Source organism: Triplophysa dalaica, chromosome 23 (assembly GCF_015846415.1).
Source record: "Triplophysa dalaica isolate WHDGS20190420 chromosome 23, ASM1584641v1, whole genome shotgun sequence".
Taxonomy (NCBI): domain Eukaryota; kingdom Metazoa; phylum Chordata; class Actinopteri; order Cypriniformes; family Nemacheilidae; genus Triplophysa; species Triplophysa dalaica.
In genome coordinates this window covers 17,495,858-17,522,812 of record NC_079564.1, presented here as the reverse complement: position 1 = coordinate 17,522,812, position 26,955 = coordinate 17,495,858, and the positions used below count along the sequence as shown (strand labels likewise).

At 38.1% G+C, this 26,955-nt stretch overlaps 1 protein-coding gene across 1 annotated transcript; it reads left to right on the top strand.

Moving 5' to 3' along the window:
• On the top strand, positions 1–26,751 carry LOC130413059 (stonustoxin subunit beta). The gene is made up of 4 exons (XM_056737992.1): positions 1–126; positions 24,343–24,405; positions 24,481–24,620; positions 24,715–26,751. Exons 1-4 carry the CDS (start codon positions 81–83, stop codon positions 25,129–25,131), a joined length of 666 nt encoding a protein of 221 aa, XP_056593970.1. The 5' UTR covers positions 1–80; the 3' UTR covers positions 25,132–26,751.
• Positions 26,752–26,955: the final 204 nt, after the last annotated feature.

The window sequence follows — 26,955 nt, the reverse complement described above, 5'->3', positions numbered from 1 at the left end:
CGCAACAGCATCTAGCGCTCCATCACATCCATACACACTCTACATAAAGACCAACTCAAGCGCCTAACAGAACCATTAAAATGCCTTTAAGCACAAGGCTTATGAAGCCCCAAGCCAAGAAACCAGGTAAAGATTTACTCTTATCAATTCATCTATGCATGGTTTTTGTTTTTTTATTTCTGTTGTGGAATTGTGGATGTATCACGTGAATTTCACTTGTGTGCATGTATTTAAAATATTATAACACCTACAGTGACTTAATTCAGTCTGTGTCCTTAAAATATAACATTTCAATAGCTTCAGTAGCCTTCATCCGATTAAAATGAATTAAAAAGAAATAATGTTTTTTATTAAGGTTTGGGTTGGTCAGAAATATTAAGATCTAACATTTTGCATTTAATCATTTAGCAGCAGAGGTATTATAGCTTATAGGGCTCTAGACTAACACTTGAGAGAGGTGGCACTGGTGCTACCAAGTTATTCAGTTACGAAACTGAACACCTTTTTCAAGGTTTGTTAATATGGGAATTTTTACATTATTTTGTTTTTATATGTTCGTTTCAGAGTAAGAAAGCGTGAAAGAGAATTCTGTTTAGTATTTTGTGCTCAACTCTCTGGGCGTGAGCATATCTCAAACAACCCGCGAGTCCTGAAGGCTTTTAGTGTTTAATTCTTCATGAAAGCTACATTGATACACGTTTGCCTTCTTTCAATAGCTTACAAAAGAATAGTATTCAACGAATGTATAACGTTTTGTATGCTTTGCGGTATTGTTAGAGAGCTTTATACAATAGCTTAGTGCTTAAAGTTTAAACACATGTTTCCTGCATTAGCTTCACATGCATGCAATACTCGCAACACATTTTGTTATGTTTGCTGTTTTGTACCTTAGCCGCAGAAATTCATGTATTCTGCATATTTATTTCAATTGCAAGATTGAGCGTCTGGTCCAGTGTTCGAATTGTGTCAAAGCTCTTGAGGGGCCCCTAACTAGCCCTTAAAAAATTGCTATCAATCTTACTGTTATTTTTCTATTTTGAATTGTACGTTTTTGTTTACAAAAACAAATGTCTTAAGATTTAGTCTGTACGATGTCTGTCTTGCTGAGATTTCGCCTTTTGCTAAATCTCTAGGATTCATTGATAATAGTAAGATTAACAATTTTTATGATAACATTTTTCCGATTTTCCTATCCTTTATTTATTTTTATTTTTTCTTGTCCTTTGATACTTGATATGAACCAATGCAGAATAAGAAAAACAAATGTAATTTCTTTGGGTGAAAGCAGAAGGGTATCCCTCTCGTCAAATTTGTTTTTATTTGCAGAACGGAGCGCAAAATAATATCAGTGGAATGTGAAAGTTTTCTAAAAGGAAGAAAAATATTCTTGGGGAAAAGCAAAAGTTTGGAAAGGAATGCATCGCAACATCATAACATCCTTGCATATCAAAATTAAAACTGTTGAGTAACTTTATTAATATTTTACATGAGATTTTATTTAAATTAATTCAGTTAAAGTTTTTGCAATGTTGCTATATGTTTTTGTTATTTTATAATTATTATGTTAATTTTGTTATCTTGCTATGTAAGAATTTTTAATTTAAGTTTATTTTTTGTTTATTATTTAAATTTTAGTGGCTTAAAAATTTTTCAGTTTATTTCTTAGGCAACATTTCAGTTTTTCGTTTAGTTTACGTTTTCCAATAATTTTTTTGGCCGATATTTGATTTCACAACAGAAAGGCCTTCAAAGTTTCAATTAATTAAACTATATTAATAACGTTCACATATACTGATTCTATTCAAAGCCACACATGAGGTGTTCGTAGAGAAAGTCTGTAGTGCTTTGTTTTACAACAAGTACAAACAGTCCAGGTACTTATTCTCAGTTTTGGGCAGATGTTAATCATTGAAGTGCTAGGAAGAAGTCACATAATCATTTTGAGGATTGTGGGTTATCTGGGCTACTGGGTCATTGGGTTACTATCACACATTTCAACAGAACATATGTATACCGAACGGGTCTGAAGTGTGATCCGAACATTGCAGACAGAAGACTCAGAATGGTAATTGACATTTTATCATAACATAGACATAATAATTTGAAAAGATCAGATGTATTAACGTCCCCAGAGTTATTACAGCTTTTTTATTATTACATTTAAAACTCTTACGGCATAAATTACAATTTATAAAACTTTTAGAAGAAAAAGTAAAATATGAAATTGTCCTACTGGTGAGTGTAATTAACATACATCAATTCGGGGTCTCATGTGTCAATTTTTCAAAATTGAGTTTTACATGATATAATATATAAATAAGCTCTCCATTGATGTTTGGTTTGTTAGAGATAGGACAATTCTTGTTTGAAATATAACAATTTAAAACTCTGGGATCTGAGGGTGCAAAATATTGAGAAAATCACCTTTAAAATTGTCCAAATTAAGTCCTTAACATAGCGTATTATTTCAAAAAACAAACCTACTGGTGCACTTAGGAAGCCTCTAAAGAACAGTGAAGGGAAATATACTGTATATACACATGTGGGGAACCTGGTCACACCAGTCGACAGTGTGGGGACCATAAGGAGATGATGAACCGAGGTGCAATGTTATCACAATTGGCAGAAGTGACTGAGACATTAAGAGGAGCTTCGTCGAGTGAATTTGCAGACACCAATAGGCCTTCAGTAATCCGAAGCCATAAATCTGACTGGAAGGCTGATGAAGGACCCAAAATGCTAAAGGAGAGTGCTTTTGGAGACTGTTTGACAGTGGACGTAAAAATTGCAGGGGTGCCCACGAAATGCCTGCTGGACACTGGTTCAAAGGTCACCACCATCTTGGAGTCTAACTTTAAACAGCATTTCGGAGAGCGAGAGATCCAACTGTCGTCTGCTAACTGGGTGCGCCTTAGTGCAGCAAACGGATTGCACATTCCTGTTCTTGGATGACTACAGGCATATATAGAGGTCATGAGAAGTGTGCTTCCATGAAAGTGTGTCTTTGTGCTCACAGTGTCCAACCCCGTTGCACAGGAGTTGAAAGGATTGGATGGAATTCTGGGAATGAATTTTGTTGAAGGGTGTTAAGGTGGACAAGGACAAGGTTCAGGGTTTGGATGCATGGCCTCGCCATCGAACGTGAGGGAGATTAGACGGCTGTTAGGATTTATGAGTTACTATTGCCGATTTTTTCCAGGGTTGGCACATCTGGCCATCTGGACACCCAGCAAAGGAATTTAGCAAGACAGCTTGGACGTCTGAAACTAAGGCATCAAGTACTGTTCTGAGTGATTTCGGGTCCAGGAGATGGAGGAGACATTTGGCAGTTGATAGTGCCAGAGTCTTTCCGGAAGAAAGTGTATGAGGGAGAGCAAAAGCATGGAGGACATTTTGTAAGTAAGAGTACACTGGAGTAGATGCGACGGAGTTATTATTGGCCCTCAATGGCCAATGATGTGCAGACATGGGTAACCCAGTGTCGGAGATGTACTTTGGCTAATGACGTGTTCCCCTGGATTCGTGTTTTTGCCATGGACTACACTGTGCTTTAGAGATCAGCTGGAAGCTAAAAAAAGGTTCAAGTTCTTACAGACATGTTTAAAAGATTTATTGTGATAGTCCCGACAAAAGACAGGCAGCACCTACTACCGTCAAAGTTATTGTGAGATACTGGATGCCCTTCTTATGCACTCAGATCAAGGGAGATGTTTTGAGCAAAGCATAATCAAAGAGATCTGTAAGCTGTATGGAATCAGCAAGAGTTGCAACAGTCCCTATCATCCACAAAGGAACGCACAGTGTGAAAGATTCAATTGCACCATGCATGATATGCTGCGGATGTCACCGGCTGAAAAGAAGAAGGATTGGAAAACACACTTGCCTGAGCTGGAAATGGCTTTCAAAGGTCATGTTAATTCTTTGGCAGGTTACTCTCCTTTTTATCTAATGTTTGAGCGGGATGCAAGACTGCCCATGGATGTAATGGGAGGAATGGATCTGGTGGATGATGAAGCGGATGATTTGGATGAGGGGTAAAGAATCATGATGAACAGCCGAGGACTGCAGTGGAGACTGCAAAGGCAACTTCCGCAGAAACTTCCGCAGAAACTTCCAGGAGTAGGAAGGGAAGAAGTGCTCATTAAACCTGGTGACAGAGTACTGTTGGGTAATCATAAGTTAAGGGGGTGGAACAAGATTCAAAATAAGTGGGAGCCTGTGCCATATTTGATGGTACAGCAGAATCATGATATTCCGTCCCAAATTAGGGGGTCCCACAAAGGTGGTTCACAGAGATCAATTGAGACACTGCACATTTCCCTCACCCACAAGACAGGTTGCACATGAAAAATAAGAAACTGAGTTTTCAGATACAGATGTCACCTCACCTGATTTGGTCTACATTCTGTATGAAACATGTGTCAATTGCTGATTTACCTGGGGAAGTTGAGGGTGGGGTTGAAGGTAAGGAATATAAGGGATAGAAACAAAACAAGACATTTCAGAAGCTGCTTCTAGGGCAGTACCTAGTCTTAAACATTCTGAGAAATTCACAAGGTAGATTGCCTGTGAGATATTAGAATGATTACATTATGTCATATAGAGGCTTCAGTGTCAATAAGACTGTAATTAAAATATCAAACAATGTGTTATTTGCTTCAAGAGCATAAACACATATTAATATGATCTGTTGATGAATCAAATAATGACTGTTCTTGTGCTTTCTGTTATTCTTGGGAGCTGGTCATGTTGGAGAGTCCTGTATATGCCAGAGTTTAGCAGGGGGGATGTGGAGGCATGTAAGGACTTTTATTTTGAAAAGGGTTTTTCAAACGGGTTACTGTGAGTTGTACCGCTGTTTAACCAAGTCGGGTGTTTTTTGAAGATATAAACAGGCGTCATTTGTTTTTGTTTTGTAATGCAGCCTAGCTGCTGTGATTTTGCTACTTGTCGTTTTTGGTACCATCATGCCACTGTGTGGACTCGTACGGCTTTGCAAACTCATTGACACTTTCTTTTGAAAACATTTTTCTTTTCTTTTTCTTTCCATAGTACGTTTTTTGGCAGATTTGCAGTAGTTTATTTAAAGATTCTGATTTTGTTTTAATAGATGGACTAATGAACTGATAATCGAGTTTGAGCAAGCGAGTAAATTTGCCTTGCAGGGTTAAAGGATTGTTTCATGTACCGGAAATGTTTGTAGAAATATTTCCCTCTCTGATGTTTCTCACTGGGATTGTAGATCTAAAGGTGTCATATATCGCGAATACATGTTTTTTGTGTCTTTGGTGAGTTATAAATTGGCCATGCATTTATTAGACATGTAAAATTGCAAAAATTAAAGTGTCGGAACAAAAGATGCATTTTATCTAAAAGCGAATGCTCACCCAGACATGCCTGAAACACTTTGTGTAATCACACCCAGGGGCGGACTGGCCATCTGGCTTTCCGGCGTTATCCCGGTGGGGGCGCTATCATTTTTGGATGGTTTGGCCGCTCAGACGGACGAATTATAAATGCAAATGCACGCAACGCGAATGCAAAAGACAGGTATCCATAACACCCCTCCCACTCCGTTGACAGACCAATCGTTGCGAAAAGAAAGCCTCATTGTTTGCCCTTCCAAAAGATGAAATAACTAAAAGAATGGTTACATTTTATTTACAATACTGTTCCAGAACTGTACAATCCAAATATTCAAGTGTGTGCAGCACATTTCACAGTTGTTTGCTTCATGAACCTGGGAGAGATCAAGGCCGGCTCTGCACGAAAGCTTTGGTTAAAAACTGGAGCAATTCCAACCATTTCAACTTCGCAACTGGCGCTTCAGATTCGCAGCCTGTAAGTATATTTTCATTGTAAAAGACTTTGTAAAAGACTGATACGGACTAACGTGAGTTGAGTTTGTCTTGTGTTTGTGCAAAATGCAGACACGCGTGCAACGTGAAAAAACACAACATAAGTCCTAATAATCAGTAATTATGTTCGAACTAGAGGCAACAAATGTTCTGTTTATAATCTTTGTTGAATTGCGTCGAGACATGGCGTAACAATGATTGATCACTAACGGCAAATCTTTATAGCGTCGTATATAAAAGGTAAAACAGTTAGCTATAGTTTTTAACTATTTAAAAAAAAAAAAAACTTCCCAATTCTTTACATCCTGTTTAAGTCTGTTATAATTTTTGTTTTCCCATCTTCTCTTTATTTGGGTTTTATTGTGGGGAGAAAAGAAACTTAACAAAAGTTTGAATCTGAAGGAAACTTTATTTTTCAATATATACTGTACATTTCTTGGTGAAACACAAAGAAAGGGAAACATAGAGTTTATATTATCTTATGATTGTTTCTTCACTTTCTTTTCTACACCTTAAAGAAACTAAATGTAAAACGTTTATCTGGGAGTAGGGGCATTTCCCGTCATGTTGTCTGGTAATTGGGAAAAGGATAAATTATTCAATTGCACACCAAGGGGGCATTTTTCTCTCCAGTCTTAACTAAAATAGAAAGACAAAATCAATACAGAGAAAAACATACTTAAAAGCTTAAGAATAGGAATTAATTGTTCTAGGGGTGGGGACCTAGCTCCTTTCATTTTCCTAGTTGTCCTAGATAGTGCAGAGATCCCCTACGTTGTAGTGAAATTGTCTCATACTTTTAAGAATTAAATTGTATTAAACTATGTACAAGTCTTCCAAGTTAATCTTTTAAGTAAACTTTGTTGCTTTAAGGGTCCATTGCTGGGCTTAGTTACTAGCGCAGGTAGTCAAGGACGATGTAAATTCTAGAGCGAGAACATTTCAACTGCGCCGTCTATTGGTGAATCGGGGAAGTCAAACTTAATTTTCCATCAACTAAACTGCTTGAACGCATATAAGACACCCCAGAATTATGGTGTAGTGAAAACATAGAAAAAACTACCGATAAACAAAATGTATTATCGGAGTTAAAGTTTCAAGTATGAAAATATGTTACTGTGGAAACATTAAGCAACTATTTATCAATCCATGCATCTACCTACCTACCTACCTACCTACCTATCTACCTACCTACCTACATGCCTACCTAAACTGTAAAACTTTGCTGTAGTTTTTGCAGAGGGTTTGCCAGTAACCTACTGTAGATTTAATTACTACTTAATATACTTTCCAATTAGTACTATTTTCAATTACTTTAATGAAAATGAAAAAACTTTGAGTTTCGAGATTCAAATGAACAAGAAGAGACTGGCATTAGCACAGCAACACTGCATTCTTCCTAAGCATTTTTCTTTTCTATGATGTAAAAATATTTAAAACTTCTTAAATAACGATACATTTACATAACAAGTAAAGCGACCCAAGATATTTAGTCTCGTTTTTATGAAAGAAAAATATATAAACTAAGGGTAAGTTCATTCTTAAAACAAATTTGTACATTAAATCTACAGTAAATTACTGGCAAACCTGCTGCGAAATTACAACAAAGTTTTACAGTGTACCTACAGTACCTATCTTTCTTTCTTTCCTTCCTTCCTATATGTTTGTCTGCCTGCCTTCCTGTCTGTCTGTCTGTTTAAAATGTAGATCATTTTTACTATTATAGACAACATATGGACTGAAATGGACACCTCTCTGGACAATGTAAAGAGAAGAGATAAACTACTGAAACGTCTAAATCAGATGTCAGTGAGAAAGCAAAATGATGTGTAAATATAATTTAGTCCAGAAAACAGCCCACTGTCAAGTCCAGATGAGATTTAAAAAAGTAAAATACTTCCTGATAAATCATATGAACATTGTTTAAGAGACAAGACATGTGTTTTTGGTGTTCGGTGACTTTCCTTTTGTCCCTCAACTTAGGTTCAAAAAATATAAAATGATACAATGTTGCTTTAAAAAAATGGAAGAAACAAATAAGAAAATTACACAATACCAATAGATGACCTGGGAAAAGAAATCAAAGCCTTGAGAGCAGAGAATCAGCGAATAAAAGCACTGAACTTCAAATTGCAAAATGGTAGGTTATCTATATACAAAGGCCCAATTATAGATTTTTTACTATGAATGAATGAGATCTTTAAAACATTGTTTTCTTTATTTAGAGATTATTAACAGAATTGCGGAGTTGCTGCCTTACATGCATGCTGTGCCAACCTCCCTAATAGGTTCAGCTTGCAGCGCTCCTTCTACTCTTCTCCTGACCTGGACCATGTGAGAATACTATTGTTAGATATTATTTTCACACCATATAAATAAATCTTGTGTGCTTTAAGAAAACATACATTTCTGTAAAACACAGATTAAAACATATTGCCAATTCAATTTATAATTTAATGTGTTTTGCACAGGTTTAAATCCAAAGAAATCGAAACATTGCGAAGGATACATTCCAAGTGTGTGTTGGTAGAGGGTCACATCTTTGTCAGCCATGAACAAGGATTTAGCTGTGCCTGCTTTTGAAAGGAGCATGTTAGCTACCGCAGCCTTTCTGAAAAAAAAATGTAATGCCCACAAAGAATCACAAGCCAAGGGTCTTTGGATACACAAAAGTGGAACTTATTATATGTATACAAGTGTTGAAGGTCTTTAGGAATAGTTCATCTAAAAATGAAAAATGTTGTCATCACTTTTACACCCTTCAGTTGTTACAAATGACAATGTGTCAATGGAGACCCAAAACGCAACAAAGAAATGTTTTGAGGTTTGCAACAACTGCAGGGTGAGCAAATGATGACGTCATTTTTCATTTTTGGGTGAATTATTCCAAAAATTTTCTCATAACAAGTATCTGACACTAAAGTATATTGACATTTCTCTTTCAGGCACTTTTCAGAAAAAAATTCCAGCAACTCCCCAAAAGTTTCTTTGGGCTGCTTTACAGGAAAAAAATGATGAGGAACATAAACTTCTTAGCAGGTTTTACATTCTAATTTGTGTTTTATATTTTAAGTGTTTTACACATTTTGTTTCACATATCAACAATTCAGTAAGATGATCATTTACTGTTCTCATATTTACAGTACCTTATACAGTATTTAAACATTTACACTCACCTAAAGGATTATTAGGAACACCTGTTCAATTTCTCATTAATGCAATTATGGTGGTGGTGTAATGGTGTGGGGGATGTTTTCTTGGCACACTTTAGATCACTTAGTGCCAATTGGGCATCGTTTAAATGCCACGGCCTACCTGAGCACTGTTTCTGACCATGTCCATCCCTTAATGACCACCATGTACACATCCTCTGATGGCTTCTTCCAGCAGGATAATGCACCATGTCACAAAGCTCCAATCATTTCAAACTGGTTTCTTGAACATGACAATGAGTTCACTGAACTAAAATGGCCCCCACAGTCACCAGATCTCAACCCAATAGAGCATCTTTGGGATGTGGTGGAACGGGAGCTTCATGCATCCCACAAATCTCCATCAACTGCAAGATGCTATCCTATCAATATGGGCCAACATTTATAAAGAATGTTTTCAGCACCTTGTTGAATAAATGTCACATAGAATTAAGGCAGTTCTGAAGGCGAAAGAGGGGCAAACACAGTATTAGTATGGTGTTCCTAATAATCCTTTAGGTGATTGTATATATTGGACATAAGAGGCGAGGTCAAATTCACTACAACACAGCATGTATTATTTATACATTTTTTATTAGCTAGGATTTATCTCTCGTTTTCCAGAGTCCAGAGGTATTTGGTTTCTGCTGAATAATGGGCAATGTTCTGTTCAGAGGGTTCATTTTCTTCACACTTGTCGCATCTCTCCATGCTGTTTTGAAGTAATAAACAATTAACATTTTCTGAAATCGTTTTTCTTTTTTTTGGTATTCAAATTGAGGCACATGACATTGCTTTTTAAAAGTATTTCGTTAGAAGGCCCTGAATATCCCTTCGGCAGTCCAACAGGATAATAGTTAATTGGGATTCATGCAGAAGTCCTGTAGGAACTGATCACTTCAGCTTTCCTGTACAGTAAGATTCCTGCAGGAGTCCTTAGGATTCCTGTATGTTTCCTGTATGGTTCATTCTTGAGTCCTTTGCAGTGGCGTAGCCAAAATTAAATTTTTGAGGGGGCCTGTCTGTGAATGAGGGGGCCATTAGGTATATGTATAGGTTTCTATAAATATAGACATTTATAGATACTAAAATGATGCACCTATATTATACAGCTCATTTCACCATTTTATCAATCATCAACATGTTACAATTAGTGATTTCAGGATGATTCTCTTTTTCACTTGCGTGTTAGGGCGCCACCTGCTAGGTGTCAAAACTAACTTGTTTGGCTGCAAATACACAAATCACTTTTGCACCATATATCACACAGATATTTGCTGCAAAATGAGAGTTTGTTCGAACTTGTGTCAGAGACTCGCAGCTGCAGATTCAAGCAGTTGTAGTTGTGTTCTTTTGTTTGCACTAGAACAATATGCAAGACTAAAACCTTTAATTTGTGAGAAAATGTTTTACAAGTATTCAACTCTCAATTGCATGAATTCACATACTGTTTGCGGACGTGCAAAACTCGTCTGTGAACGCACGTCTTTCGGTGCAGATGTGTGAATGTGTTTTGCACCATATTTACGGCAGCATCTGTAGCAAAAATGTGAGTGGACGAGTATCTTATATTTATATTGTAAAATTGGATTTGTGCACTTGCACTGAAGGATTCAAGAAGGTGTTACTGTTGTGTTGTGTTTGCGGGAGACAAAAAAGTTTACAATTTGCAACTTCAAATTTTTACTTCAAATTTACTGATACACATGTGAGGCCGACCTCTACAACTACAAATTCCACTCTCACAGGTGCTCAGTAGTTTTGCACCAAAAATACCTTCATAGAAAACAGTCTCTTATTCACCTCAATACCTTTACTATAGCTCACAGAACAGAAGCACGCTTTGTGCAGATATTTGCGTATTCTATACAGAAATGAAAAAGAACAACAACAAAATGTGCACTCACACAAATGCTCCCAAATATATTTTGAGGTCACACATGTTAAATAAATGGAGCATATGCGACTAAAATGGTCGCAATTTCGAGCCCTGCACTCCATAATGCCAATTACTTGAGGATATTGGGTTCTAGCGCGACCAATCGAATATCGCGAGACATATCCCAGCAAACATGTGGACGTTTAATGACTGTTGAAAAGACCTTTATTATAAGATATGTTGCTGCTTAATTTAAGCTTGCGTTCATATAATCAAACACCCATTGTGTAACATCCTGTAGAGGAAGCATTTAAGGTTAAATTGACAGAGGTTCTAAAAAGGTCCAAAATCAGTCCATTCAGACCTGAACGTCTATAAAACTTTTATCACGTGCACATCACATTAACAAACATTAACAAAATTAGCGTTTTAATTTAGGACAGTATATTTTATAGTGAACATAACATTTTTGAGTTGTCTTCCATTTGTTAGCTACTATTCAAACAAGAAAATATAAATAGTACAATGTTAATGGCATTTTCTCAAAACAGTTCTACATTAATGTTAAGCAGCCATAAATCAAACAAGAAAATCACAAGAGTACAGTATTATAGTTAACACATATGATACAATTTTACTCTTTCCATTTTTTTCAAAATGTTTTCTCTCATTTCTTGATCCACCAGCTCTTCCAGGAGTCTGATTCACGCTTGACTATTGATGCATTGTAGTCAGAACTATGGCACAACCAGTTATTTCCTAACAGTCTTTTATCACTGTTATACAGCAATTAAACGAATAAACAATAAAATCCTGGACTGGAGTCAGTGAAAATTGTTACCGACTCATTTTTTATATCCACCAACCCCAGCATGCTTCAGGTGTTCCACCAGTGCTGCATCAAAGTCTAAATCTGTTGCATTTAGGATACACATGTTCACAGCATCTGAGTGACAGAAGAGAATATGAATATTAAAAAAGTAGAAAAAAATCAAACGGAAAGTTTGAGGTAAATGAGAAACTTATTTTGAAAATGTATAATGATCCCACGACTAAATTTAAAGTACATTTAAATACATACAAGATTGTGATTAACTTTCATGTTATTTTACTCAAGAACACAAGAATAAACTTTTTTAAGGGTCATAAAAAAAAATGAAGAAAAAATAAATTCTTCATTCCATGCTGTTCGATTTGAAAGATTTACTTCAGTAAACAGCTTGCATTCTGGATCATGGCAAGTCGACATCTTCTATCAAGAGTCTCGATTGTGAGAGAATATATGTCCGATTAGTGAAAAACAGCATTGTCAATACAAGTTTATTTATATAGGGCTTTTCACAATGTGCATTGTTTTAAAGCAGCTTTACAGGGGCAAACAGGAAAAACAGAAAAGGTAAAATACAGCAAAGTGCATGGTGTTTATAGAACGAGCAAGGTCATGCTAATAAATAATATCTAATTAATGAATAAATAAATAAATAAACAAGTCTCCCGGTGAGCACGCCAACACTGCCCTGCTGTGGCGAGGAACCCAAACTCCAATGATTGATTGATGGAAAAAAAAAAACTTGGGAGAAACCAGGCTCAACCGGGAGGGCCAGATCCCCTCTGACGTGTCATAGCTGCACTCAGTGACCCAGACCAAAAGCCACCGAGCAAATATCCACGAGCAAGAGGGAGAGCCCACCATCCGCAACCCAGAAAGTCCCACTCGCCGAAAACCGTGCAGGTCCAACCCAGTCCCACTCCACGATCGACACCAGAAAACAATTCAATTCAATTCAATTCAAGTTTATTTATATAGCGCTTTTCACAATGTGTATTGTTTCAAAGCAGCTTTACAGGGGCAAACAGGAAAAACAGAAAAGTTAAAACACAGCACAGTGCATGGTATTTATACAACGAGTAAGTTCATTCTAATAAATAACATCTAATTTCTAAATAAATAAATGAATGAATGCAGTCTCCCGGTGAGCAGGCCAACACTGCCCTGCTGTGGCGAGGAACCCAAACTCCAATGATTGATTAATGGAGAAAAAAACCTCGGGAGAAACCAGGCTCAACCGGGAGGGCCAGATCCCCTCTGACGTGTCATAGCTGCACTCAGACTGGTGACATGTGATTTTAGTTTAGCATTTAATACCAAATATTGTAACTTCAGCATTAATAAGACAAATAGTCCGTCTTTGCTCTTGGTTGGGGATGTAGTGGTCTGAGCTGGGATGGTCCGATGGTCATATTTCTCTTGGCAGATGGTGGAATTGCCTTAGATGGAGCTGGGATGGTCAGTCAGTCTGCAGCTGTATCTGGTGTAATCTCAATTGGGGATGGGCATCTGTCGGTCGTCTGGACATGGTGGAACTTCTTCCTACCTCGGGATGGGCATCTGTCGGTCGTCTGGACATGGTGGAACTTCTTCCTACCTCGGGATGGGCATCCCGAGGCAGAGGCGGAAAGAGAATAAAGAGAATAATTAGCGTAGCTGCTGTTCATTAACTATGCATTAAGTGAAAGCTTGGCTGAAAAGATGTGTCTTTAATCTAGATTTAAATTGGGAGAGTGTGTCTGACCCTCGAATAGTATCAGGAAGGCTATTCCAGAGTTTAGGTGCTACGTATGAGAAAGCTCGTCCACCTTTGGTGGATTTTGTTATTCTAGGTATTGTCAAAAGTCCTAAGTTTTGAGATCTCAGCGAGCGTGATGGGTTGTAACGTGATAAAAGCTCGGTTAAGTAAGTAGGTGCTAAACCGTTCAGGGCTTTGTAAGTAATTAAAATAATTTTAAAATCAATGCGATACTTAATGGGTAGCCAGTGAAGCGATGATAAAACTGGGGTTATGTGATCGTATTTTCTTGACCTAGTAAGAACTCTGGCAGCTGCATTCTGAACTAACTGTAGTTTGTTTATCGATGATACAGGACAACCACTAAGTAGAGCATTACAATAGTCAAGCCGTGAGGTCACAAATGCATGAATAAGCTTTTCTGCGTCTGCAACACATAAACTATTTCGTAATTTGGCAACATTTCTAAGGTGGAAGAAGGCTGTTTTTGTGATATTTGAGATGTGATTTTTAAATGACAGGTTGCCGTCTAATATAACGCCTAGGTCTTTAACTGTATTTGTTGGAGTAACAGTGCAGCTTTCAATTTGCAGGCTGTAATCGGAGATATTCGGTTTACTTAATTTTGGTGCTATAAGTAATATTTCTGTTTTGCTAGAGTTTAAAAGGAGGAAATTACTAGTCATCCAATGTTTTATGTCCTCGATGCACTCTGCCAGTTTGGATAGCTTAAAGGAATCATCTGGTCTTGATGAGATATATAGCTGAGTATCATCTGCATAACAGTGGAAGCTAATTCCATGTTTTCTAATAATGTTGCCGAGGGGCAGCATGTATATGGAGAAAAGCAAGGGTCCTAAAACCGATCCCTGTGGTAATCCATAATTGACTTGCGTAAGATTTGACGATTTCCCATTTAAATGGACGTATTGATATCGGTCTGTTAAGTAAGATCTGAACCATTGCAGTGCCTGTCCCTGAATACCGATATAATGGTGTAAACGATCTAGTAGTATTTTATGGTCTACAGTATCGAAAGCAGCACTAAGGTCAAGCAGGACTAAGAGTGAGATGTTTCCTTTATCTGAAGCAATAAGAAGGTCATTTGTAATTCTAACGAGCGCAGTTTCAGTGCTGTGATGCGGTCTAAAGCCAGACTGAAACTTTTCGTGCATGTCATTATTTTGTAGGAAGGTACACAGTTGAGTTGACACTACTTTTTCTAGTATTTTAGACAAGTACGGGAGATTTGAAATCGGTCTATAGCTTCCAAGTTCATTTGGGTCTAAATTTGGTTTTTTGATAAGAGGCTTAATTACAGCCAGTTTAAAGGGTCCTGGGACATGTCCTAGATTAATAGACGAGTTGATTATGTTACAAATGGGCTCAATTACAGCAGGTAGTAACTCTTTTAATAAAGTAGTCGGAATGGGGTCTAATAAGCATGTCGTCGGTTTGGATGTTGCAATAATTTTAATTAAATCTTCCTGATTTATAGGAGAAAAACACTCTAGCTTTTCTTTTTGGGTGACGGTTGAAACTAATTCTTCCGACAAACTTGGAGGTTTGGTTTTAGCTATGTTGTCTCGTATTATTTCGATTTTCTCTGTAAAAAATTTCATGAATTCATTGCTACCAAGGTGCGGCGGAATACCCAGGTCAGGTGGAGTCTGTTTGTTTGTTAATTTAGCAATTGTACTAAATAAAAACCTTGGATTGTTTTTGTTATTTTCTATGAGGTTACGGAAGTGCTCGGCTTTTGCTGCTTTTAGTGCCTTTTTGTAACAGCTTGCACTCTCTTTCCATGCAATTTTAAAGACCTCTAATTGGGTTTGTTTCCATTTTCGCTCCAGTTTACGCGTTTCTCTTTTTAGGGCGCGAGTGGTGTTATCATACCATGGTGCTATGTTCTTTTCATTTATCCTTTTTGACTTCATAGGTGCGACCGCTTCTAATGTATTAGAGAAAATAGTGCCCATGTTGCTGGTCATGTCATCGAGCAATTTTATATTCGTTGGAAAGGTTATTAGAGAAGTCAGATCTGGCAAGTTCTTTACGAAACTATCTTTAGTAGTTGAGGTGATTGTTCTACCTTGTCGATAACGAGATATACAACTGATTTCTGCAGTGCGCAGTGTACATATTATAAGATGGTGATCGGAAACATCGTCGCTTTGAGGTATAATATCGATATTGGTTAGATCGGCTCCGTGAGATATAATCAAGTCTAGGGTATGATTAAGGCGATGAGTAGGTCTATTGATGTATTGTGTTACACCACAAGAGTCTAGTAGTTCTTTAAACGCCACAGCTAATGGATCGTTAGCACTGTCTACGTGGATATTAAAATCTCCAACAATCAGTACTTTATCGACGTTAACCAATAGATCCGATAAGAAGTCTGCGAACTCTATCAGAAAATTAGTGTAAGGCCCAGGGGGTCTATACACAGTAACCAATGTAAGAGAGACCAATGATTTTTTACTTTTGTTTGGAACTGTTATGTTCAACGCAAGCATTTCAAATGATTTAAATGTATGCATTGTTCTCCGCGTAACGGTAAGAAAGTCTCTAAAGATTGTTGCGACACCACCACCTCGACCAACCGGACGTGGCTCATGAATATAACCGTAGCTTGGAGGAGTAGACTCATTTAGACCAAAATAATCATTTGGCTTAAGCCAGGTTTCAGTGAGGCAAAGTATATCAAAACTGTTGTCTGTGATCATTTCATTTACAATAACTGCTTTTGGATTTAGTGATCTAATATTAAGTAGCCCAAACTTTAGGCGTTGGTTTTGCTCATTAAATATATTGTCTTTTGGTTTAATCATGATAAGATTTTTTCTCTGACTTTTAAATAAATTATTATTTGGTTGTATTATTCGGGGGACAGACACAGTCTCTATGCATTTGAAAGCAGTAACATTCTTAACAGTTGGGTGAGAAGAACACAGACTGTAGTTAAAATTTGTACTTACTAGTCAAATGGTTCGTAGCGTCTTTGAGATGTTGTCAGACAGAATTTCCGCTCCAATGCTGCTGGGGTGCAGCCCGTCGGGGCGGAAAAGCCTAGGTCGCTCCCAGAACAGATCAAAATTATTTACAAAGAGCAGCTTCTGTTCAATACACCATGACATTAACCAATTATTAAGCATAAATAGTCTACTGAACTTTTCGTTCCCTCGTCGGTAAGTTGGAAGCGGCCCTGATACGATGATCCTCGCCGTGGGCGATGCGTTGCGAACAGTATCGACCAGACTCCTGAAGTCCCTCTTCAGGATCTCCGACTGCCGCATTCTCACATCATTCACCCCCGCGTGCAGAACTACGGCTCCTACTCTTGCATCATCCTTCAGAATCGCAGTTACCTGCGCAGACACATCGAGAACACGGGCGCCAGGAAAACAGTGAGTGCGCACCTTACCTTCATTGAAGGAGGCGCGTACGTTCCGGACGATTGAGTCTCCGATGACCACAGCGTTGGATTTCGTCTCGCAGAGGGCGGCAAAGCGATTTCTCGTAGAAATCTCGAAGACCGGTCGCGGCGGTGGGGGAGAGGTCATCGCTCCGGTCCTGGATTTCGCCTTCCGCCGTGTGTGTGCAGGTGCAGGAGTGAAGTTCATTTCGGCTCGTCGTGGTCTTGAAGCCTGGGCTCTGTGCATAGAAACACACGGAGTAGAAGTGATAGGAGTATTACAATCACGTCGAACACTTACCGCAGCTTTGCGAGCGTCAGCCCGGGATGTTTCCATCGCCGTTTTACGTTCTCGCAGACGTGTTTGCCTCTCGAGTAGATCGTGGATCTGCTTCTCCAATACTTCCAGTTCTGACTGAAGTGCGAAGAAAGATTCATCATCTGCACTCAGAGGTAACGTTAAACACATATCTGAATCATTAGCCATTAGTGGTGTCATAATGAGAACAGTGAGTTAAGCAGTAAAGGCAATATTCAGAAACTTAAGGCTGGGAATGCTAACAGCCTGAGTGCTAATAGCGAATGATCGTATAAAACAAATCTATCTGTGCGTTATATGACGATATTTGGTATGGGATACACTTAAGGATAGGTTTAACCCTCTGTGAGTTATCAATTTACAATATAAATATTAAGAAATAACAGGAATAAACGATATATTTAGAAAAAGTTTGACGGAGCTCTGTCTCAAACCACGCTCTCTCAGCGAACAGGAAGTGATGAGGTCCAGAGGAACAACAAGGGAAAATAGTAATGGCATGTTGTAACTTTATTTCTCTGTTGTCCGACATCGACCACAAACCAACAACCCCCTCACTCCACACAAACACCCACCCAGGAACCTCCAATCTGGGCCACTGAATGCAGCTATAACTTCAAACTACGGACATGTGATGTAAGTTTAGCACCAAGTATTGTATTTTCAGCATTAATGTACAAGTAGTCCGTCTTTGCTCTTGGTTGGTCGTATTTCTCTTGGGTGGTGGTGGAATTGCCTTAGATGGAGCTGGGCTGGTCAGTCAGTCTGCAGCTGTAGCTGGCGTAATCTCTAGTTGGGGACGGGCATATGTCGATCATCTGGACCTGGCAGAATTTCTTCCTAGGCGGAGGCAGAAAGAGAATAATTTTTGTTTTTTTATTGATGATACAGGACAACCACTTAGTATAGCATTACAATTGTCAAGTCTTGAGGTCACAAATGCATGAATAAGTTTTTCTTTATCAGCAACACATAAATATTTCGTAGTTTGGCAACATTTCTAAGATGGAAGAAGGCTGTTTCTGTGATATTTGAGATGTGATTTTTACAGGTTGCCGTCTAATATAAAGCTTAAGTCTTTAACTGTATTTGTTGGAGTAACAGTGCAGCCTTCAATTAGCAGGTTGTAATATGAGATATTCTGTTTACGTGTTTTTGGTGCTATAAGTAATATTTCTGTTTTGCTAGTGTGTAAAAGAATGAAATTTACCCCACACCCTCTTCAATTCCACTGTGGTGCCCTTGAGAAATACCTTTAACTAGGTGTGTAAACTTCGTAAAAGTGTGATTTCTGGTAAAACCAGATATTCCTATAGAGAATGTCTATTAAAAAATAAAATGATCTTGCTACCAGTGTGTGTGCCCTGCGATGGGTTGGCACTCCATCCAGGGTGTATCCTGCCTTGATGCCCGATGACTCCTGAGATAGGCACAGGCTCCCCGTGACCCGAGGTAGTTCGGATAAGCTGTAGAAAATGGAATGGAATGGAATGATCTTGCTACCAATTTCCCAGAAAGAAGCATTACATAGCCAAGTCAAGTGTAGAAACCAGCAGAGTTTTTTTTAAGTTACGTTAACCCTACTACCTTCAAGCTAGTTAATTTTAGCCAAACTCAAACTATGTGACAGTCTATATTTCTTTCAGTTCCTTCATGTCAAACAAGTAAAACTCAACCACATTAATAAAACAATACAAAATTTACTTATTCAACAGAAGTTTTGTAATACTTAAAAAAAAGATTCCTCCTCTACAGTGGCCATACTGAAACGGAATGCTTCATCGTGCTCTCGCAAGATACTCTATGACTTTGTGAAAATCTATGGGATTGTGAAATATTGCGAGATTTGTAATAAAATCTTAACAGCACAGTTCTGGCAATCATCCACTTTAAATTGTGACCAAAAATATTTATAAATCTGTAGCTGATTTATATGTACAGTATATTAACTTAAATAAAAGTAATAAAATTGTAATGTAGTCCAACAGAAAAAGTCTAGAATAATGACTACAATGCAGTGGCTTTGTAATCACTTGACCACACTGTCATGATTCTGCCCCATCATGTCATGTTTCTCTTGATCTAGTGACAGGATCATTACAGTGGGTCGTGTTTTATTTGGAGAGTGGCAATTATGGCCCTCATGGCCTTCCATACACTCTCTCCGATCGTCGTTGTCCCTGCCCCCTCGTTTCCTCATTATCGCTTGTTATGGATTTCATGCCCTACACCTGTTCTCTCTTGATTTGATCCCTTACTTAATGCCCCTGTGTTCTCTGTATTGTGCTGGTTCATTTCGATTCATGTGGTTGAGTTCCTGTGTCCTGTGTCAGTGTAGTGTAGCCTAGTCTAGTTATTTGTATTTATGTCATATGTTATCTTTAGTCTTGTCTCGTTTAGTTAGTCCGTATTCCTGTTACCTGTCATGTTGTACCCTTGTTTGATATTTTAACCCATCGTGGGTTTTTGTTTTGTTATTTATTATTATTAAAGTCCCTTGTTAACCTGTAAATCGCTGTCTGTGCCTGGTGCAGCTGGCCATCCAGTCCTGCTCAGTCGCCAGAGAGTGCTGCCCAACTGTAGCCGGTGTAAAAGAGCATCCACTGGCCAAACGACATAATCCAATGGTGTGTTCTGCTTCTCCTCAGCGATTTCCGCATGAAGTTACTTAAGAACTGTTACAATTTAGTTCAATTTATTTGACTCTTTGGTTAAGACCGATCTGACTCCAATTTTAATATAATATAAAATAACTTATACGACATTTCAAATGTATCTGTTGATCGTAGTTAATTTATCTGTAAATCTTCATACTTTATTATTTATTATTGATAGTTATTCTTTTAATTAGGACCTGTAATCACACAGAGTCTCACGCCAGCCGGGTTCATGGATCTCACACACACAACACTGTCAGTTCTGATCTTTAGTCAGAGGTTTCTGGGTAAACTAATATCATTAAGTCTGGCCGCTACATGCTTGCTCAGAAACATAATAATAGTTATTTTAGTCAAGATCATGCAATTTGCTAAGCCAGGTGATAGGTGGAAATCTGTAACATGTGAGCTTTAGTAATGCCCCATTTATAATTTAAACTCTAGTATTAACTAGCCCATTATAACATGACATTTCGATTTTGCAGTAACAAAACAGGCTCCTTTCAATCTACCGGTAATAACACTCTGAAGATTTCTTAATAAATCAATAATAACAATTTATTATACCAGGCAGGTACAACATCAATTAAAATCATAGAATCTGCATACAAAGACAATTCTAACTTAATAAGCAAATATTATCAACATAGTAAAAGAATCAAATTAAACCACAAAGTTTATCATACCTGGAAAAATCGAGACACACGATTGCAGTGTGGGAAGTTCTGGTTACAAATGCTTCCAAAGCGAGAGACACAGTTGAAATGTGGGAAGTTCTGGTTACAGAAGCTAAAGGTCAGTGAGGAACTTGGTTTGTTTGTTTTCTTGTGACTGAAAAGAGGATCAAATGAGATCTCAATCTATTTGTAAACAGGATTCCCTGAGAAAGTCACACCTCATAGAAGAGTGCAGGTTATGTCCTAGAGTTAAAAGCTCTAATATACTCTTTGTAAGGTTTGAAAGAACTTGACCCATTTATCCATCGCACCATGACCTTTAAAACAATACCAAACATGATGATCAAAACTTTATACTATGAAAATAAAAATGATATGCACAGTATGAAATGTGTAAGCATTTTCCCAGTGATCAGGGCCTGAAGAGATGAAGGGGAGAGGTGTGATAAGAAGAGGAGGTTCAGTTCCTGGGCATCAACGACCCCTGAGAGGAGGGCAGGACATAATTCCTCAGGATCTAGCAAAAAATGGGAATTTATTATTTTGTGTCCCAGCATCACAAACAACCTTAGGTCTTAGGACTTTGTGCCCTGTGTTCTCTGTCTTGTGCTGGTTCATTTCGATTCATGTGTAGTTGTAAGGCAGCTGGAAATGTTCTAAGAACTAAGGTTGTTTTTGATGCTAGGATACAAGACAATCAAACCCCATTTGTTGCTAGATTCTGAAGAATGATATCTTGCCCTCCCCTAAGGGGTTGTTGATGCCCAGGAATTGAACCCCTTCTTCTTATCACACCTCTCCCCTTCATCTCTTCAGGCCCTGATCACTTGGAAAATGCTTATGCTTTATTCTGTGTATATCATTTATTGTCATAGTATGAAGTTTTAATGATTCATGTTTGGTATTGTTTTAAAGGTCATGGTGCGATGGGTAAAAAGGTCTAGTTCTTTCAAATCTAACAGAGAGTATATCATAACTGTTTAACTCTAATCCATCACCTGCACTCCTCAAAGAGGTGTGACTTTCTCAGGGAAGCCTGTTTATATGTAGATTGAGATCTCATTTGATGTTCTCTTCAGTGACGAGAAAACAAACAAATCAAGTTTCTCGCTGACCATTGGCTTTGTTACATCTGGGTATATAAGGTGAATTGGCAAAAGACTCGAGGAAGGCTTCTGTAACCAGAACTTCCCACATTGCAGCTGTGTGTCTTGATTTGTAAGCATCTGTAAACAGAACTTCCCACACTGCAAATGTGTGTCTCAATTTCACCAGGTATGATAAACTTTGTGGTTTTATTTTATTCTTATACTATGTTAATAATCTTTGCTTAGTACATTAGGAATTTCTTTGTATATGCATTCTATGATTTTAATTAATGTTGTGCCTGCCTGGTGTAATAAATTGTTATTGTTAATATTATCTGAATTCTTCAAAGTTTGTTATTACAAGTAGATTGAAAGGAACCTGTTCTGTTACCGCAAAATCGATGTGTCAGGATAGGTAGGGCTAGTTTATACTAGATTTTTTAAAGGAGCATTGCTAAAGCTCACATGATTTCCACCTATCATCTGGCCTAGCAAGTTGCATGATCGTGACTAAAATAACTATTGTTATGTTTCTGAGCAAGCATATCGCGGCCAGACTTAATGATATTAGTTTACCCCGCAACCTCTGACTAGAGATCGGAACTGACCGTTTTGTGTCCGTGAGATCCATGAGCCCGGCCGGCGTGAGACTCTGAGCGACTGCAGGTCCCAATCGAAAGAATAACTCTAATATTAAATATTAAAATATGAAGATTTATAGACAAATTAACGCTTATCAACAGATACATTTGAAAGGACATATAAGTTATTTTATATTATGTTGAAATTGGAGTCAGATCGGTCTTTACCACAGAGTCATTTAAATTGAACTAAATTGTAACAGTTCTTGAATAACTTCATGTAGAAATCGCAGAGGAGAAGCCGAACACGAGATCCCTTAAACCACGACATTGGATTCCGTCGTTGGGCCTTTGGGTGGTCTTTTACATAGTTATGTCATATGTTATCTTTAGTCTTGTCTAGTTTAGTTAGTCCGTATTCGTGTTACCTGTCATGTTATACCCCTGTTTGTTATTTTACCCCTTTGTGGGTTTTTGTTTTGCTATTTATTATTATCATTGTCCTTTGTTAACCTGTTACCTGGTGTCTGCGCCTGGGTCCTCTGTCCTTGTCTCACCTCGTACCGTGACACACACAGGGCACTTTGCAAAGATAATTTGTAATTAAATTAGTTGTGAATACAAATCATTTTGTATTTTCTATGAAAGATTTCCTGCTTTTATTACACTGGGTCTTGCGTGATGTGTAAAGGACGTCAGTGGACGTCTATTCACAACATATTAACACTAATTTGGGCACTTCAATTCATCATTGTAGTTTTATTCAAGGTGTAAGCACAATGGCTTTTGTATATTTCATGAGAATTTTACAGAGGGTCATGATGGACTAAAATACATGTGTAAAGGACATCACTAGAGGACGTCCTCTCACAACCGATTCACAACTGGGTATTTATAGAATTACATGTAGCTAAAAGTCAAAGTAACAATTATACATGCAACCCAGGAGAACTGTTGACAATAATACATGTATCTAAATGCATTTTATGAAATGTTCTGTGTCACATATTTTTACCGATTTATACCATCCTACCGCGACTATTATTTCGGCCAGGGACAAGACGTTGCTGTCGGACCAATGTATGCTAGGATCAGGTCTCGCGATATCTCATCTCACCCGTAATATATGTATATATACACTGAACGAAATTATAAACGCAACACTTTTGTTTTTGCCCCCATTTGTCATGAGCTGAACTCAAAGATCGAAGACTTTTTCTATGTACACAAAAGGCCTATTTCTCACAAATATTGTTCACAAATCTGTCTAAATCTGTGTTAGTGAGTTATTTCTCCATTGCCGAGATAATCCATCCACCTCACAGGTATGGCATATCAAGATGCTGATTAGACAGCATTAATAATGCACAGAGATACCGTGAGGAGATCCTGAGGCCCATTCATCCATGACCATCCCCTCATGTTGCAGCATGATAATTCACCGCCCCATGTTGCAAGGATCTGTACACAATTCCTGGAAGCTGAAAACATCCCAGTTCTGCATGGCCTTGATACTCACCGGTCACGTTACCCATTGAGCATGTTTGGGATGCTCTGGATCGGCATATAACTGAAACTGTGTTTCAGTTCCTGCCAATATCCAGCAACTTCGCACAGGCATTGAAGAGGAGTGGACCAACATTCCACAGGACACAATCAACAACCTGATCAACTCTATGTGAAGGAGATGTGATTCACTGTGTGAGGGAAATGGTAGTCACACCAGATACTGACTGGTTTTTGGATCCCCAGACTCCCCAATACAGTAAAACTGGACATTTTAGAGTGGCCTTTTATTGTGGCCAGCCAAAGGCACACCTGTACACTAATAAAGCTGTCTGATCAGCATCTTGATATGTCACACCTGTGAGGTGGATGGATTTTCTCGGCAAAGGAGAAGTGCTCACTAACAGAGATTTAGACAGATTTGTGAACAATATTTGAAAGAAATAGGCCTTTTGTGTGCATAGAAAAAGTCTTATATCTTTGAGTTTAGCTCATGAAAAATGGGTGCAAAAACAAAAGTGTTGCGTTTATAATTTTGGTCAGGGTACATATAATATTATTTTATTTAAATCTAAAGACATTTTATATTCTTTCTCTTCAGACAAGCTTCCAGTTTACGAGCCAAACATCCCTGAGCCAACATCTAGAGCGGAGCTGCTCAAATGTGAGATACACTTCGAGAATCAAATAGACACACTCGAGGTTCACTTTTACAAAACTGACATGTTCATTTCATTAGACTGGATCGTTCTTTCATTGGACGAGCGAACTGCCAATAATGTTCTGTGGCTGTCAGAAGGCGGGTCTAAGGTGTCCCGTCTGATGACTGAGGTGTGTCCTTGCCTCAATAGGCCAGAGAGATTTGATCACTACCCACAGGTGAAACAAACACACTTGCACACACAATGGAACAGATTTTCATATTTGGCTCTTTTCCTTCATGTTTATTGTATGACTGTGTGTGTTTGTTCAGGTGATGTGTAAAGAGTCTATCTGGGCATCTCGCTGTTATTGGGAAGTGTCGTGCTCAGGTTGGGTTGTCATCGGTGTGGCGTACGAGGGTGCTGGCAGGAAGATAGGCGACGGTCAATGTGGCCTGGGGGAGAACGAGGAATCATGGGCTCTGGGATGGGACGGGTCCTGTTATGACGCCTGGCATAATGGAGTCAGCATGAGGGTTTTAGACATGCCTCACTGCAGCACCATAGGGGTGTATGTGGACCAGCCGGCCGGCCTGATCTCCTTCTTCACCGTGGAAACGGAAGAAAGTTCCAAGAAAAAGGATGTGAAACTTATTCACAGGTTCAAGAATCCCATAAAAGAGGGAATTGTGCCAGGTTTCTGGATGGGAAGCACTTCGTCATGTCTAATCCTGAAGAAAGAAGAATGAGATGAAAAATATAAATGGTCAGTGTAAAGATGTTTAATTCAGTTTTAAATAATAAATGTCAAATTTGCAACGGAGAGACCGGGGTGTCTTGTAACACATTATTATGACATTCAGGCTACACCAATGCTTAAATGAACCTGGCAAATCTTTTACATCATGTTTCTTGTAACATAATGATTTGAATGGGATTATGGGTAAATATTTAGAGGGTGAGCTCTGTCTATATGCATATCGTCGCTGTCGGGCGGAATCCTTGCATCTCCAAACCATTATTTTTCAGGAAATAAAAAAACTGCATTTTTTTAATATTAAACATTGTATCGTTAAAATTGGTATTATACCTTATATTGCTATCATATACAGTTGTGGATAAGCATTAACAAAACATTTCCCGAAAACCATGTTTAATCGGAGATACAAGGTAAAAAATAGCCGGGAGATATGAGATTACGCTGTCATTGATAAGAATGGTACGGACACAAACGTTGCTGCTGCCAGCAGTGTTCATCAAAGTCTGCGGTCGCGTTGAGCCGACGACGAGGCTTTAAGAGCTAATGAAAGCAAATGATCGTGGTTACATACATATTCCTAAAGTCTTTTTTAAATGTTAGAGCTATGAGTGATGGAATATCAAAATAAAACGTTAACCGACTAGACTATTTTATATAGGCGGAAATTAATCTGCACGCAAATAAAATTGGCGGTCGCGTTGACACTCTTGACAAGAGAAAAGGCTTCAATAGTTTACCAAAACTAATGACTTTGGTAACGTACATCGTCCTAAACTCTATTTTAAAGGTTTAAGAACTATAAGTCATGCAATACAAAAAATTATGAGCTGACTAGGTTGTCTCATAGGTGGAAATTAGCCTAATCTGGACGCAAATTAACATAGCTCACGGGTTTCCTTCTGCACCGAAGCATTACAGCTATCGATTTTAACACAACAGGACTACTCAAATGTATCTAACATAACTATTTTCACTCGTTATTGTCTAAAAAACAAACAGAGTTATCCGACTTTCAATCAGGCGACGTTATGACGAGAGGCTCCCGTAGAGTTGGAGTTACGAGACTTCTCAAACAGTTGAAGTGTCTAATGGAGTTAAGAGATTTACTCTCAAACGATTTTCAACACTTTAGATTGGTTAATAATTTGTAAAAATAACACACCCACATCGGATCTGAAATATGAAATTGACAAAATTTGGACATAGGAGGTTTCCGCCCAAAACAGCGACGATATTCTTAATTTCTGGACGATATATTCAATCTGGTGAAAAAAACTCAGGTCATTGAGATTTTATACCTACCTCTCCAGCGGCTTAGAGCACATGTCATCTCCATTTGGATTCTTGAAGACAATGTTTTTTTGAGAAAGTTTCATTTGGAAAAGCCATCAGTAAACTGGCTTTAAATCATTTCTCTGTTGTCAGATCACACTGAAGTACATTGCAGTACGTTAGGGAAGTTTGTAAAATCTGTTTTTGAACAATATGTTATTATTCACGGTATAATGTTCCTCAGTTTGTTTTTCAACTATTCAGAATGATTGGCTATTTAAATTTCAAGATTGCACATTTGTAAACCCTAGAAATTCTTGACATTAAACAATTGAATACAAAAAATACTTTTTCTTCTTTTACTCCTTTTATCCACCTCTGATTGCAATATAATACATGCAGTATTGTTGAAACTGTTGGTCGATTGAACACAAGGGTTTTTCTTTGTTTTGTCTGTACTGTTTTATCACTGCCTGTTTGAAGTGTATATGGGGAATTCTGTTTCAAGGCCATTGCCGGGCGAAACGGCAGTTGTATTTAT

Bases quoted from the DNA above. Each gene is read 5' to 3' on its own strand.
- LOC130413059 (XM_056737992.1), top strand. From the start codon at position 81: ATGCCTTTAAGCACAAGGCTTATGAAGCCCCAAGCCAAGAAACCAG. The intron at 24,406-24,480 runs GTGAGATACACT...TCATTTCATTAG, and splicing joins TAGAGCGGAGCTGCTCAAAT to ACTGGATCGTTCTTTCATTG. The intron at 24,621-24,714 runs GTGAAACAAACA...GTGTTTGTTCAG, and splicing joins GATTTGATCACTACCCACAG to GTGATGTGTAAAGAGTCTAT.